This window comes from Narcine bancroftii, chromosome 14 (assembly GCF_036971445.1).
Source record: "Narcine bancroftii isolate sNarBan1 chromosome 14, sNarBan1.hap1, whole genome shotgun sequence".
In the NCBI taxonomy this organism is placed as follows: Eukaryota; Metazoa; Chordata; class Chondrichthyes; order Torpediniformes; family Narcinidae; genus Narcine; species Narcine bancroftii.
The window spans coordinates 12,478,123-12,495,257 of NC_091482.1; the positions used below are offsets into that span (position 1 = coordinate 12,478,123).

At 43.3% G+C, this 17,135-nt stretch overlaps 1 protein-coding gene across 1 annotated transcript; it reads right to left on the reverse strand.

Moving 5' to 3' along the window:
• Positions 1-9,136: 9,136 nt before the first annotated feature.
• Positions 9,137-14,343, reverse strand: LOC138749394 (class A basic helix-loop-helix protein 9-like). The gene has a single exon (XM_069910666.1). The coding sequence runs from the start codon at positions 13,379-13,381 to the stop codon at positions 12,581-12,583; it is 801 nt and encodes a 266-aa protein (XP_069766767.1). The 5' UTR covers positions 13,382-14,343; the 3' UTR covers positions 9,137-12,580.
• Positions 14,344-17,135: the final 2,792 nt, after the last annotated feature.

Sequence of the window (17,135 nt, forward strand, 5' to 3'; positions counted from 1 at the left end):
TTGGAACCCAGCCAGTGATCTTCTTTCATTTTAAGTTGGGAATCAAATTGGATAAACTACCTGATCGATCTTCACTGGTGATACAATATTTCAGTGCAGCATTGAATTTCTGATAGATTTGACAATGAAGCAGAATACAATTCCAACGCAGAGTTGCCAAATGTCCCGTGACATTCCAAATTGAGCTGGATAAAGCAGCAGGAAAGAATTTGCACAGCTCAATGTTCAATTAGTTTATGTTTGTATACAAACAGCTCCTAATAGCCTGGATATGTCTGATCTCAGAAGCTAAGCAGGCACAGGACTGGCTAGTACTTGGAGGGGAGAGTCTAGGAACACCAAGTGCTGCAGGTTTCTGTGAGGGGTGCTGGGTGAAGTGACATCTCTCTGTCTGTCTTATGGTAGTAAAAAGTTAAAGAATTTCATGCATGTTACATCCTAAATGTGGTATTACTTGACAATAATGTACAGATGCACCAAAATTCTTGTTACAGTGAAAGAGGTACATCACCTCCATTCCAAGGGTAAAAATTTAAATGACCACAAGTGGGTAAGAAGAGAGAGAATTTATAGAACATTACAGCACCAAAACAGGCCCCTTTAAAAGGAAAAATAGAATGAAGATTCAGTAGTGCACACAGATCTTTTGGTGGTCCTGGGGAAATTTCTAGTTAGGATTTTGTGTAGTTCAGGGAGGTTCAAGAACCTGACAGCTGTTGGATTATAAACTGGAGGTGCTGGACCTCAGGGAATACCTGCCCGAAGGGAGTTTTGAGAAACCGGAAATTTCGTGAGATTATGACTAGGGTGTTCAGATTCATTGCCCCATACACAACAAGGATAGCTGGGCAAAGAGCTGGTGCAGATCTAAACAGCTTCCCGCTGTGATTGTGAATTTTCTGTAATTTTGTGGTTGCAAGATTTAAAGTTGAGTGTATTTTGATACAAAACATTTATCACTTTTAAGGGTTGCCAGAGATTCAGTTTTGTGGATAAAAGGCAAAACAAAATGAATGGTCAGAACCTGACTGGTTTAATGGAGCTTTGGGATAAGTTGAGAGTGAACTAGCAAAAGCAGGTACAAGAAGATAAATGGACTCTTGATAACAGCAGCTTGTCAACAGGTCCTGGTACTTTTCCTGCATTAAGTCCTGGAAAACACCTGACATCCCCAGCAGGTTAGACAGCATGTGGAGTCAGTTTTATAAATGTGAAAGGTTATTGGGGTTAGAATACCTGAAAGTTAACACTATCTTTCTTACCCCACTGATATTTCAGCTTTACAACATTGTACATTCTGTTCTGATAGATTTGCCTGGTGTTCACTGATTGTGTCACTGGATGCTGCCATCATCCAATGCCAGTAATGGCATAAATTAAGTGCCATCCTGAAATGCTTCATCACGGTGATAAAATTTCATCTCAATATCCATTACAACTCATTTACAAAGTTGCTGCATTTAGAGACATGACTTGCAGTTCCAAATAGAAACCATTCCGGTTGTGAACAATATTGTAATGAGGTGGCGTGATCTTTCTTTCTTGAAGAGTTTTTCACCTTAGTTATTTTAATTTCTCCAAGATGTGGGGTGTTGTAAAGATGATGTGTTTGCCTCTCTGAGTTGCCCTAAAATACATTATGGATGGAGGTGGACGACTACTTTCAACCTGGGGCTTGACACTTCAGCTCTGTTTTTATAACGGTCCAACGAATTCCCAACCATTTTATGGTGCAAGCCACCAGATAGTACTGCAAAGTGGGATTTGTTCTGTGACATCACCAAAGGATCCGAACTTGTTGACTAAACCCATCCGCCAGGAGCTGCTTCCTGCTCTGGGCCATGTCAAGATTCACCTGGTTTCGACACTGAGGGGAAATCTTACTGGCGCACCTCATCCAGGTGAGAGGCAAAGCTGAGCAGTGGCGCCATCCAGTGACTCACTGAGGATGTCGCGCCCCTGCTGTGAAAGCTGTGATTTCGAAGCGTTTGAAATGTCTATGATATTCCAATACATTAGACGATTAAAATTTCAAAAATTAGTTGTTAAGTAACATTTAATAAAGCAATAAAAGGACAAAATATTAGAGTAAAATATTTTATTTAAAGAAGTAAAAACACAATGCTGGAAAAACTCAGCAGAAGTATATTTTAAATAGCAAAAATAAAGATACATAACCAATGTTTTGGATTTGAGACCTTCATTAATCAATGCCTTGATGCTATCTGACCTGCTAAATTTCTCTAATATCATGTTTTTACTTCAATCACTGTATCTGCAGACATTTGTGTTTTACTCTGTTTGAAGAAGTAGTTGACCTTTCCCTTTTGTCCCTTGAATCTCTGCTTAACAATTCCCCACTGAGGCCAATTGGGCTCTTGCTTTAGTGACAGGTCCAATCTGGCTCAAAATCTGAGAAGTGAATTTTCCTCTCCTTCCAACATAATTGTCGGGAATCCAAGACTGTTGATTTACCATACTGCCTTTGAAGTAAGGGGATTGTCTTGTGATTGAATAAGATTTGCCTAACTCATTGCAGTTTATAACCATGAGAAAAGATATAACTGAAACACTGAGAGGGATTGACATTGAGAGAGGCAAGAACATCTTGAGCAAAGGGGCATAATCTCAGGGGAATGCTCACTGAAGATTGAAGTGAGACAAATTTCTTTACGCAGGAAGTGGTCATTCGAACAAGTCTCCACTGTGGTACTCTGCAACATTGACCATCCCTTTGCCATCACGGATGCTGCTTGACCTGCTGAGTTAATCCAGCAGTTGGTTTTATGCCCCGTTATCCAGCAACAGCCACCCCGTGTCACTCCAAAGCCATAGCGTTGCTAGTTACCATATATATGTTTGTAATAGCTGATACTGTGAAAAATCAAACTCCTATTTTTGGTCCAAAAATCTGGTATTTTCTATATGTCACATGTAAAAGTTGACGCCCCGACTGCCCACCCACTGGAGCTCCTGCCAATTCTCACCTAGGCCCAGGCCGCCTGCCCAATGCCCCAATGGCAGACTCTTGACAAGCCACAAAATTTGACTATAACATGCGCACGCATATATATATATATGTGTGTGTGTGTATATATATAGCCCACCTCACTGACAAAAGGCAAAGGAGGAAAAACCCAACCCCAACCAACCAATTTTCCCCTGCAGCCGCTGCAACCGTGTCTGCCTGTCCCGCATCGGACTTGTCAGCCACAAACGAGCCTGCAGCTGACGTGGACTTTTACCCCCTCCATAAATCTTCGTCCGCGAAGCCAAGCCAAAGAAAATATATATATATATATATATATAGTAGTTACTAACTCAAACTTAATTAATTATGCTATGGAGGTCATTGATATATTAATAAGAAAACATCCATTTTGATTCCCCATTTACTTCAAATGCGAAGGTTTTCTGACTGCTCCATATGTTGGTGAGTGGATCATTTGCTTTTCACTAAGCTCTCTCTGGTGGTGTCTCATATGCTGACGTTCTGTTAATACTGCACAAACAACATCGAGAAACTCCAGCAGGTCACACTGCATCTAAAAGGAAGTCAAAGGCCGTCAACATTTCGGGCCTGAGCTCTTCCTCAGGATTATGGAAAGTTAGGCAAATGCCTGATTAATAAGGTGATGAAGAGGAGTAATGGGAAGGAGAACAGGCTCACAGGTCAGAGGTAATAGGAGGGTAGGGAGAGAAAGAAGCTGAGAGGTGATGGGGAGATGGCCGAGGGCTAAGATGGGCAATTCTCTGATAGAAGGGGTGGGGAGACAGGGGTAGGGTAAGAGACTGGGGGAGAGGGTTAATGGAAACCGATGCCATCTGGTTGGAGAATAAGGTTCTGTTCCCTCCAATTTGTAGCTGGCCTTGATTCGGCAGTTTGGGGCCATGGATCGATGTCGGTGTGGAATTAAATAATTGGCCACTGGGAAGTCCTTGATGTTGCAGTGGAGAGAGGGAAGGTGTTCAATGAAGTGAACTCCCAGGCTCCCCAATGCAGAAGAGGCTGCATCAGGAGTGCTGAATGCAGAAAATGACCCCCACAGATTCCCAAGTGAAGTGATGCCTGGGGCCCCGAACAGTGGAGAGGAAGGAGGAGTAAGGGTAGCACTTTGGCGGTCACAGGGGTAGGTACCAAGGGGGCTGTTCAGTGGGCATGCTCAGTACTCAAGTGTGATGTGGTTCTTGCAGGCTTGCAGTGCTCCTGTTCCAGCATAAATAGTCCCAAGTTTCCACTGTATATAACAGGGGTGATTGGTGGGAAGGGATGAGTGAATGAGGGAGTCGCAGAGGGAGCGGAAAGCAGACAGGAGGGGATTATATGTCTGGTGGCGAGAATGCGTTGGAGGCAGTGTTCCCTCTGAGCTGTGTCCATTTTGTGCGGGAGTGCGCACGCACCGCTTAAAGGGACTACTGGTTGCAGGTGGCAGAAATTGTGGCGATTAATATGTTGGGTGAGGAGACTCATGGCTAGTTGGTTTGTAGGGTGGAGACAAGGGAAACCCTGTCCTTGATAGGTCTTGGGAGGTGTGGGGTAAGAGGGCAGGGAAACGCAGATGAGGGCTGAGTTGAAAGCAACTGCAAGAAGTGAGACTAAAAAATACTTTTGTTTTCAATATTCGTCCACTTCCCCAAACAGGTCACATCAAATCATCCTGTTGCTCACAATGTTACGACCCCATGACTCTTCAAATTGTATCCTCATCTAAATTTTCTTTCAACAAGCCGCTTATTAGAAAACTGACTGACTGCCTTCTTGCGATCCATATGAACCACATCTAATTCGTGCCCTTTAGCGATCTGATCAGATGGTTTCAGAAAAATGTAGGGCTTATTTGAATACCACAAGCAAGACTCTGATATTTGTTTTTAAAAAATGTATCGAGACTCCTGACGGGGTGAGCCGGAAATGGTGAAAACCAAAAAAATGTTTTTCTCCAAGTTTTATTCAAGCTCAAAATTTAAAATATGTTTAAAGCATATGTGGAAAAGATTAGAGTAAATCCAGGGTCACTTTCTTCTTGAAACTATAAATCAAAAACAACTTATAATTTGAGTTTTAAAGGTGTTTGACAAATGTGAATCATTCCTAAGCATGTACATGACCTGTACATATTTTCATGTTGCTTGTTTGTAAAGAAGAATGTTTCTGTCTTGCTTCAAGAAGCATTTATTGTAAGGAGTTGTGGCGACATCATTGTTCGAGAGTTTTATTTCTTAGATGCCATAATTCAGTCTTGTTTGCTTTGAACACAATCTAACAATTATTAGTACATTAATAAGATGAGGCAGCTCCAAGTTTAAGAAAATAAAAGAACAAGGACAGGAATTCAAATCAAAGTAAATTGTTTGTTAATTTAGAGCAGTGTATTTAATTATGAATCAGCTGAAAGCTCTAAGACAGAGTGTAAATTTAATGGAATATTATGTAGATCAGCTTTATCTTCTACACTGTCTTCATTCAACCAGATTCATTATACTGCACTACTGACTTCAGGAATTTGCCATGTTATGTGAAATGTATCAAAATATCATTTAATGAGATTACCTTCCCCTCCATAGATATACAAATTTCTACTTTAGGGGTAGTTATACACGGGAGCATTCAACCATGGTAAAATTTAAATTTCTGATTTAACTCCTTGTGACGAAGGCTATCAAAAGGACATTTGATTATCTTATTCTGCCTAAAACTTCCCATTCATTTATTAAAATAGCACAGGATTTCTATTTTGACCATTTCATCTCGTGGTCAACTTGTTGTATTATTCTAGCATAGACCTTTATGATCTCCATTCTAATTATGATTTGTACCCAACTCCCATGGTTTTATTCACTCCCACTATGAATGTAATAGCATTCTGCATTTACCTTGGACCATTTTCTTGTTTTACATCTTCCTATAGCCGCCCCTTTCCAAGGCTTCCTTCGTTACCCCGCCCATTGAGTGGAAACCAGGAGGTGCTGGTCAAAGAGTATCTGTGAATGCAGGAACATTGTTAAATTTTACCGAGTTTCCTGGATGAAATTATTCTGGGTGAAGCAGTGTGAATTTGGTAACCCATCGATGAGCTATTTCAATGGAAACATTTGTCTGAGAGAAGTTAATTGGATCTGGCCAATACCCAGTACCAACTCCTACTCTGTCATGCTGGGGAAGAGTATCTGGTTGGATGTGTCCGGACACAAGTGTTACTATCACATGTAATTTTAATTATTGCATGGGAGACAGACGGGGGAAAAATGTTAAATGGTACTCGATTACTATTTCACTTAAGCAACGATATAGACATTCACCTCGGACATAAGTTGGACTCTGACAAGAGTGAACCTATATTCAACATGCTCACACACGAGTACACACACAACAAACAGGGACTCTTACACACTCTCTGTTCCCCTGCACCAACAGGAGGAATGTGGCTCTCTGCAAGTATTGATCTATCGCGGTACTACAGCTCGGCTTCAGTGTAGTACGCACGTTACCCATGACGCGTCCAGCAACGTCCACAGAAGCGACCTGGTGTGGAACGATGGTCGGGGGTTGGACCATGAGGTAGAGGGAAAGAAATGTGCTATGTATCTATGTTCAATACAGCTCCGATGCGGACACCTAGCGAATAATGACCTTGGGTGATTTAGATTAGCCAACAGCACAATGACTACTAAAAATTAGAGGGAACATTGAGCATAAGCCAATTGTTCTGTGTGGTGCAACTCTCAGGGGTGCAGTGCTCCAGGAGATCACAGAAGCTCCACTCCGGGACCTTTTTGACAATGTTTTTGGTGAGCTCCTGCACTTCTTTAAAAAAAAAAGAGCACTGCATCACTGACAACTTTAATTATCTGTGGACATTATTCAATATTTCGGAAATGAGCAGATTGATTTTTTTAAAATTTAATTTGCTTTATTACTTTTTTCAAATAAATGTTGAGCAGCCAGTCATATGACAATCACTGCACAATAATTTGGACCTTGACTTTGCTGAACAAAACGTAGAAATATCATGTAATGCATGATTTAAAGTGCAACTTGCAATGGGCTGGGGAAGGCATTTAAAGCATCCCACTGAATTTAATTGGAACAATAGCTCAATAGGAACAGCTGCCAATGTGCATAGTGGGTAGTAAAAGTGAGGCTGAGAGACATAACTAGAAGGAGAGACCATACCAATAGGATAAGCCAAACTGAGCCAACACAGGCAGAAAGAGGAATTAGCTAAAGTTGTAGAATGCTAGGCTGAATTACAGAAATTACAGAAAATTCACAATCACAGTGGGAAGCTGTTTAACCGGTTAGATCTGCACCAGCTCTTTGCCCAGCTATCCTTATTGTGTATGGGGCAATGAATCTGAACACCCTCGTCATAATCTATGTCTCCTGAGAATCTATAAAATTTCCTTTGAATTTTTATCACATCTCATTTATCAATTTGATAGCCTTGTCATCTTCAAGCCCATTCTGTTCTGGTATTTCTGTGGATATAATTCTTTGGGTATCATTTCCACTCCAGTGGCTCTTTAATTAAGTTGGATTAGATGATCTCAGTATTTAATCTTGGTGGTATCGCAGCAGAGCCTCATTCCTATCCACCCACCTTCCTTGCGCATACATTCTTAAAGATGGATTCAAAAAACACTGATGACAAGCGGGCTTGTCTGATGCCACCCATCTGCTGTCTTAGGGACACTGTGGCACTCCGAACACATGTTGTCCCTGAATCAGTTCACCCGAACTGGTCTGGCACTGAAGTTGGGGTTGGGTGCCGTCACAGCTCCATTCTTCCCAGGTTAGCTTGCAGCAAACTTTCCTATCTGGGCTTCACCATTGCAATTTCAAGCATATGGCAGCCAATTGCCATATTTTTGACATCTCAAATTGTAGCATCAGTGAGACTCTGACCATGTGGCCGAATGATTGTGATACTAATGAATCCCTGGTCCATTCAGTATGAGAACTGACGTTATTTAGGCAGCCAGCTTTTCAGCTGAAAACTGGTGGACGAATCCTTGCAAGAGGGCATTTGTATCTCAGTTCTACTTTTTTGTCAATGGCAGTGGCACCAACCAGCAACCAGGTAGCAGTCAAAACGGAGCTAAATAAAGGCATTTCCAGCTGCTCTCTGATTATGTCTGACCTTTAGCCCTTCATGTATAATGCGAAGCAATAAGGTGGAAGAGCACAGCTTACTGCTCGGCTGTTTTCATCTGCTTTACAAACAACAGTAGAGTGATCTACTTGTTGACCTAGAATGAGAGAGGATATTGGGGCCAACTGCAGAGCTTGCTTCCCAAGTGAGATTGTTTTATTTATTTACTAACCATATTCAAAAATCCACTGAGGTGGCTTTTCTTAGGTCCAAGGTTTTGAGAGAAATATTGTGTATGCCTTTCGTGCTATCTTTCCAATTCACGAATAACCATAACTTGTTAATGGGACGATCTACAAAACACAAGGTGCATAATAGTACTAGATCCATGTGCTAAATCAACCTCCTAGTGAAGGATACAGGGCATTTACATGTGTGCCTGTAACACAAAATCAAATGAATCGAGCTTAAAATAATCACAAAGCACAATTATATGCCATTCGGCATTTGCCCAGACGAGCTATTAGACGATCTTTCCAGTTTCTTCTGCTTTCTCAAAATATTTTTCAAAGGTGAAATGACCTTTATTTAGGACTGAGAATCTGTGTAATGAACCAATAAGATCACTTCTTTGATAAGGGGTGGCATGGTTAGCATAACGGCTTTACAGCGCCAGCGATTGGGACTGGAATTCAGATCCCGTGATGTCTGAAAGGAGTTTGTACGATCTCCCCGTGTTTGCATGGGTTTTTTTCCGGGGGCTCCGGTTTCCTCCCACTATTCAAATTGTACTGGGGATGTAGGTTAATGGGGTGTAAATTGGGAGGCATGGACTCGTGGGCCGAAATGGCCTGTTACCAAGCTGTATGTCTAAATAAAATTTTAAAAGTCTGTATCTAATAACATAGTTTTCTTTAATGTTGTAACATTTCATAAGATATTCTAGACAAGGATTCCCAGATAAAACCAAGAATAATCAAGTATGTTGAACTTTTGTTGCATTTTTAAGAACTTAATACACTAGAGAAGGTGATTAAGCAAATTATCCTTTTAATCTTGCCTTAGTTCCTTAGTTCAGCACGGTGGTGCAGCTAGTAGTTCTGCTATCATGTAGCTCCAGAGACCTGGGTTCAATCTTGATCTCCACTGTTGGCCATGCAGAGCATCCAAGTGACTTTGTGGGTTTCCTCTGGATGTTCTGCTTTCCTCCCACATCTGAAAGTTGCGTGGCTTGGTAGTTTGGGGGATAAACAAGTCTGCAGATGCTGGGGTCGAGTGGAATATGCAAACATGCTGAAGAAAGTGAGCAGGTCACACAGCATCCTCGGGAAGTAAAGGGTAACCAACGTTTCAAGCCTGGGCCCTTAGTCAGGTGTATGACTGTGTAGGAGGGTGACAGAATCTTTGTGGGGGGGGGGTGGATAGTTGAGGGGAATGAAGGAGATGAGGTTACAGAGGAAGTCTGTGTTGGAATGGGATTTCTCTGACCAATCTAGATGAACATTCCCGTGCGATACTGATGGAGTACTGTAATGCTACAGACACATTTTCTGGATAAACTCAAAGGACTGGAGGTAAAAGATTGCATAGCCAAAGCAGCCACCTATTGCCTGGTTATTACCACCTCACTGTAATAGTGAGCTTGGTGAACTTTGGCAGCATAATTCATTAAAACAAGATCTTTAGTCTGTTTTTTGCCAAGTTTAATCTAATCATCAGTAATCAGATTGAAGAAAGGAGGTTAACTGTCATCTCTCTGTATTGTTCTACCTTGCAACAGAGTTTGAGAGCAATTGAAATGGAACTAAAAACAGAAAATTCTGCCAACGCTCACAGATCATGCAGTGTCTGTGGAAAGACACACAGCTAAACATTTCATCAGAGCTGGGGGATAAAATAAAACTGCAGCACAGTACAGGCCCTTCAGCCCTGTGTTTTTTATATATATATTCCTACTTTAAATAAAAACCCAAAACCCTTCTTACCTCATAACCCTCCATTTTTCTTTCATCCATGTACCTGTCGAAGTCTCTTAAATGCCCCTAATATTGGGTGTTTTTTTCTCTCTCCAATGATCCTGCATCTTGCTGAGTGTTTCAAGCATTTTCTGTTCTTTATTTCAGATTTCCAGCTTGTTTTCATGGCCTGCTGTTTGCACATTCTGCACCTTATCCCGATACAATCAATAACCACTGAGTGCATGCCACCATAGCAACCACTGTTCCAATAATTGAAGATAAATGTACTAAAGGAAATTCATGCAAATTAGTTATGCCTGCCAAGCACTTTTTGAATTAGAAATATAAATGGGCCAACAGAAGAGTCCAGTGGATTACAAATCCTGAAATGTGGAGCAACAATCTGCTGGAGGCAGTCAGTGGATCCAGTAGCATCAATGGGAGAAAAAGAATGGTTAAAGTCTTAGGGCTTAAACTTCAGAATGCAGTGGGGAAACAGCCAGTATAATAAGATAATGAGGGCAGGTGCAGGGGGGTTGGACAGGGACCAGTGGGTGATTAGTGAATCAGGGAGGGGTGAAGGGGCAGTTGATTGGCAGCTGCCAAGGATTAGTGGCTGATGTAGCAAGTCTTGGTCAGAATGTGTTTGAAGTGGCTGGAGTGAACCACTGCAGGAACCACAGTGAGAAATGGACTTGCAGGATTCCCTCTGCAGAGGGGAGAAGGCGACTATCATGTGGACAGGGTGGGAGGTATTGGACAGGGACCAACAGCTCAAGGTGGCACAGAGAGAGCTCAATGAAGACACTATTAATAACATGCAAATGACAAATATCAATCATTATGCAGAGCATTTTAATCACCTTGTCCCCACAATGAGGGTAGTCCCAGTATCCCAGATAGTTGATTTCATGTTGAGGAAGGGCTTGGGCCTGAAATATTAGTAATAACACTGGACAATGTAGATTTTGCTTTCTGAACATTTTTGGGTGTATTTTATGGATTTTGGGCTTCTGATCATGGAAAGCACCTTAAAAATTTCCCATCACATTTTTGTAATATAGCCTTTTTTTTCCTGATTTCCTGTCATATTATAAGTCTACAAAACCATAAAGTGCAACATGTTATTGAAAATTCATTTTCTGCATTCGCACTTGGGCTTTTTCCCTGCTGATCTCAGTGGAGTTGGTGACGAACATGGTGAAAAGTTTCACCAGGACATTGCCACGATGGAATTACAGTATCTGTGCAACTGGCATCCATCAATGCTGGCCGACTATTTAGGGACATTGACACTAAATGTATCAGGTACTGAGTAAAAACCGAAATCAAGGCAAAATATTTTTAGGTCATTCGAACTAACCCACTGGTTCTCAACCTTTTTCTGTCCACTCACAGATCACTTTAAGTATTCCTTATGCCAGAGGTGTTCTGTGATTGCTTAAGGTGGTCTGTGGGTGGACAGAAAAAGTTTGGAAAACCACTGTTTGAATCGTACCTCGTTGACTTGTTATGTGCACGGGTTCATCACTCCAAAGGAAATGGGCCAATGACAAGTTTTCTCAAGCAAAATATGTCAGTAACAATTGGGTCCAGAGCAGTTGGCCCCTTCCCACCGTAAGCAATCCCGTACTAATCAGAGAGCACCTCTGGCACAAGGAATACATAAAGTGGGATGTGAGTGGAAAGAAGGTTGAATGTGTCAGGATCATTATGCGATTAAACATGCTAAATTCACTAAAAGTTAATTTAACTCTTCTCCAATTTCCTACGTGAAACAACAGATCTGAAATTATCTTTTTGTGCTCGAAGTTGTCTAGCATAATCTCCATTTTTTTCCCCCCCAGGCAGCAAACCTTTTGGGGAACAATGTTGTCCAGTGTTAACTTTGCTGCGAGACCAGCTGAGTTTCTGTAGTTTGACAAACGCTCACGTTTATTCAACACCCGCGCTGTGAGAAGTTTAGCTAGTGGATTTGGGCGTCGCAGTATCTGTGAGTGCGTTTTATTTTAAACCAGAATAATTGCCAAACTGGTCGGCAACTTCATAAAAACGACTTTATCTTCCTATTCAACAGGGCTTTCATTTAAGACACCGAACAGCCCAGAGAACAACGACAGGTTAAATAATGTGTAATTGCGCTTTTAATATTAGAGCGTTGCGATCTGACCGATTTCAACTTGACTACGCAAGGTCTCCTCTATCGCCTGCCCCCTACCATTTCCGATCAAGCCCCGTGTTACATACACTGGCACCTCCCAAGGGAAGCGCTCCAGTCACTCTGCCCCCGGACCACCCGGTTCAGGCGGCCGCTTTTCCCAGTGAAATTCGGGGAGGGGAGGGAAATGTCTTCAGGCAGATCAATGGGAGATGTCTCGCTTCCACTTGAGGGAGTCGGAATTCAGCGCACCCTGTTCAGATCGGAGGAAGAAAGGTGGTCTCGGTGGAGTGGAATGACTTGAACGAACCATCGCCCTATTTTATTTGGGAAGTCACCCTGTCACACACAAAAATCACACCCGCTTCTAGTCAATGCATGGGGAGACTCTGTTGGTAGGTAGTTCCCGGGAAGCAATTGAATTGCCAAGATAATGGCAGGGCAGAGTCAACGAAGGTCTCCACGTGGGTTGGCTGACACACTGTTCTCGCCGCCCCAAGTTGGCAGTTCCCACTGGAGTAGCACTGCGGGCTGACCGTCAAAGGCTCGTCCTTCGGGCTGCTGTTCGGGGCTTGGTGGAAGTCGAAGGGCGTCTCGGGTGCGCACTTGGGGTAGAGAGGCGAGGAGCAGGGGACCAGAAGGTTGGGCTCGCTGCAAGGAGCCGCTGCGGGAAAGGACCAGCTTTCCATTGGGACCTGGTAGACCTCACCACGGTCCCCGATCCTTGGCTCCTCGGCCAGGCGCTGGCACTCGGCGTGGCTGCACGCCCACCTCTGTGCGGCGGCGGGGGTCGAGCGCAGGATCCTGGACAGAGTGGAGATCTTGCTGATGGCCCGCCTCAACGTGGCGATCTTGGATAACCTCTTGCCGTTCAGGTCATGCCTCAGGCTCAACCGCAGGGCGTTGAAAGCTTGGTTGTAGTCCAGTATTCGCTTCCTCTCTCTGACGTTGGCTGCGATCCGCCTGGCCTTGGATCGCACGGGTCTGTTGCGTTTTTTGGCTCTGGCTTCCTCGATCTGCTGTGGGCTGGCGGTCCTCCTCAACGCTCGGCACTTGCTCCTCTGTTCCCCCGCAGTTTCGCCTTCGTCCGGGGACTCGGGACAGTCACCCCCTTCATCCGAGCCATCGGCTGGCTCCAAATGAACTTTCCTCCTGCTGGCTGGCCTCGGCATGGTTTAGGGGTGCACGGAAAATTCCCACCAAGTCTCCATCAGCCCCTTTTAAAAGCACCCGCGGGGAAGACCACGTGAGCAGGCTCGTCTTTGCAGGCTGCAGCACCAGAGGGTTAAATTCTTGAACCTCTCACTTCCCATCGGCTTTAACCCTTTGCGGGCGGTGGCTGTTCGCTTCGATTGGTGACAAGAAACTCAGCTGGTCAGACTGCACTTTATGTTGCAAAGATAACGATACAGTTGCCTTGATGAAGAACTCAAGTGTGATACGTTGTTCCTGTACCTTTTTCTCTGCCTCGTTGTTCATGTATCTTTTTCTCTGCCTCGTTGTTCATGTATCTTTTTCTCTGCCTCCTCGTTGTTCATGTATCTTTTTCTCTGCCTCCTCGTTGTTCCTGTATCTTTTTCTCTGCCTCCTCGTTGTTCCTGTATCTTTTTCTCTGCCTCCTCGTTGTTCATGTATCTTTTTCTCTGCCTCCTCGTTGTTCCTGTACCTTTTTCTCTGCCTCCTCGTTGTTCCTGTACCTTTTTCTCTGCCTCCTCGTTGTTCCTGTACCTTTTTCTCTGCCTCCTCGTTGTTCATGTATCTTTTTCTCTGCCTCCTCGTTGTTCATGTATCTTTTTCTCTGCTTCCTCGTTGTTCATGTATCTTTTTCTCTGCCGTCAATCGTGGTGTGCTGGCGACTCCAGACCCACGCACGTGGGTGTTGCAATCCCCGTTCAAGAGGCTCACGATCGATAATTTCGTGACCGATTCCATTTCAAAGTAACACTCGAATGTGAACCCCACGAACATTTCCGCCGGTGCTCACACCAAACTGGCATAGACATCGGGTGTTTTATTCCGATCATGCCTCCTACACCGTAGGAGCGCACACAGATTGGGATGGGAAGAAATCCCACTTCGGGTTGTGCATTGCGCTGACAAATTACACATTAAAATCGTCCCGAAACCGTGCTTCGATCCCGACTCCACAAATGAACTGTCTGCTCAATTGCTGAGTCGTTTCTTTTTGTACGTTTTCCCCAGTTATATTATTGTACGCTATTCTAGTTGTCGTTTAAGTTGTTTCTTTTTGCAAAGTAGCCTGTTCAGCTGCAAGAATGTCAGTGCATATGTACATGATACAATGTATATGACAATAAGCTCAATATCATTCCTCCTAATAGCCTGAATAAGCCTGAGATTGTCCGATCTCGGAAACTAAGCTGGTCAACACTTGGAGGGGAGACTGTTTAGGAACACCAGGTGCTGTAGGTTTCTGTGAGGGGTTGCTGGACAAGTGGCAACTCTGACTGCCTTACAGTAGATAACTGATTTCATGGATGTTACATTCAAAATGTAGTATTACATTTCAAAATTGGAACCTTTACCAATATTAATGCCATTCCTTTTTGTAAGGAATGACCTTCTTCTGAGGATCTTGTATGTTCCACTGTCAAATGAGCCCCTGCTCATTACAGATCTGGGTATGGAGGGGCAAGACAGCAGTGAGATGAGCTGACCTTGTGTACACTGATGCACGAGTCTCCCCAGGAGAGGGCGCTGGACCCAATATCCAAGTCTGAATGTTGAGAGGCCTGCTAATCACTTGTGATTAAAGTCAATTCTTCTTCCAGAGAGAGAGATTATTCGCCATCCTTGTGTTTATCCTCCTGGGCCACTTGCAGATGAAGTCCATTACGCACAAGTATTGAAGGACAATGAAGTCTAGAATGTGGAACTTGCTGCTAAATGCCGCAGATAAAATCAGAAAATGATGGAAATACTGACTTGGCGAGAGAGGGTTAAAGTTTCAGATTTTTCAATTAATAGCATCTTTCTCCACAGATGTTGCCTGACTAGATGAGCATTTTCGAGTTTTATTTCAGAATTGCAGCATCTGCGGTATTTTATATTCTACATATGAACCATTATCATTGTTAAGTTCAGGGTCATTTTTGGTTCACTGCTTCTGTATGGTTCAAAGAAGATGGGAAAACACAGCAGGGATTCTTTTAATAAAAATAAATAAGCTGGTTACACTCAGCTGGTCAGGTTATATCAGTGGAAAAAGAAAGTGAATGTTTCAAAGATTCCAGATTGAATGAAGATCTACCGGGACCAATGCCTGAAGAGGGCGCACAAAATCAGTGAACCGGTGCGGACTCAAAAGGCCAAAATGGCCTGTTCCTGCTCCGTAAATGGTTATATGGTTATGGTTATATGGTTATGGTTATATGGTTTTGAGTTGGAGGACCTTTCATCAGAACAAAATGGAGAGCATGAAGTTTGCAAAGCTGCAGGGAGGGTGGAGGAGGGGGATGTCCCTAATTGGTCAAAACCAGGGTGACCATGGTGATAAGTTGCTAAGGCAGTTATCTGGTGGTCAATGAGGGAAGGGGAGTGGTTGTTCAATGAGAACAGAGACCAAGGCACATACATAAAAGAATGTAGGACATGCAAAATACAGATAGGGTTTTTTTTAATAACAGATACAGCACAGTAAAAGGTCCTTCCACCCTATGAGCCCACACCACCCAAATATACCTATGTGACCAATTAACATACTAACCCCATAGATCCTTGGAATGTGAGAGCACCCAGAGGAAACTCACAGACATGGACAGAATGTACAAACTCCTTATGGATTCAAACCCATAACATTGGCCCTCTAATAGCGTGCCGCTAACTGCCCTGCTAACCATGCCACCTAAAGATGTACCCAGCAGATCAGGTAGGACATGTTCTCCACTTCCAGGGTGAATAAAGGGAAAGTAAAAACAGAAGAGCTGAGCTGCCAAAACAGCTAGATGATTGATGCAGACTAAAGTTAAGTTACCCGAAGTTGTGGATTTCGATGTTGAGTCCAGAAGGCTGCAGTGCACCCAGGTGGGAGATGGGGTGCAGTTCTTCAGGTATTGCAAAAGAGGAAGGACACAATCAAGTCCAATCATCTGATTGTACAAGTGTAACCTAATGAAACAGTATTCTCCGGTCCTTGGTGCAAAATGCGCAGACAAATAACTAGACAGCACACATACAAACAATACATATGCAGGACAAGTAGTCATCTGTACAAATAAAAAATATTGTTTCATGAATATGAGAGTCTTGAATAGTTAGTGTGAGCAGTTCCTTTGCTCATTCAGCCTTTTCTCTGCCCATGGGAAGAAGCAGTTCCTCGGCCTGGTTACTGGTTTTGATACGATTGTATCTCATTCAGACAATAATCTCAATAGATCATGTCAATTGGGGGTGTTTGGGGGGGGCGAGGGAGGAGAGAAGGGAGATTAATCTGATCCTCTGCAATTCTAATGGTCCTGTGGATTGAACTCTGATCCATTTCTCTCCAGCAACCATACCACACTGTGATGCAGCCGGCCAGGATACTCTCGATCGAGCTCCTGTAGAAGGTTGACATAACAAAGGGCAGTAACCTTGCCCACTTCAGTCTTCTCAGCAAGTGCAGTTGCTATTACACCTGATTGGTCAATCAGAGGAGATGGTGGGTGTCCACGATAGATGACTAGTTAAGTGAACTCCAAAGAACTTGATGCCCTCCACATTCTCCACTACAGAGATTTTGAGGTGGAGGGTGGTCGTTCCTGGTCCTCCTGAAGTCCACGATCATCTCCTTCATCTTGTCCGTATTGAGACTCAGTTGTTTCTTTTGCACCATATCTTGAAATTTTTAATGGTCAGAGTGGGATGGGTAATGAAAGATTTTGGAAAATGTGATTATTGTCAAAGGGAAAGAAGCAAATGGTTTGG

What these genes read in the sequence shown, in the direction of transcription:
- LOC138749394 (XM_069910666.1), bottom strand. Translation starts at nt 13,381, where the DNA reads ATGCCGAGGCCAGCCAGCAGGAGGAAAGTTCATTTGGAGCCAGCCGAT.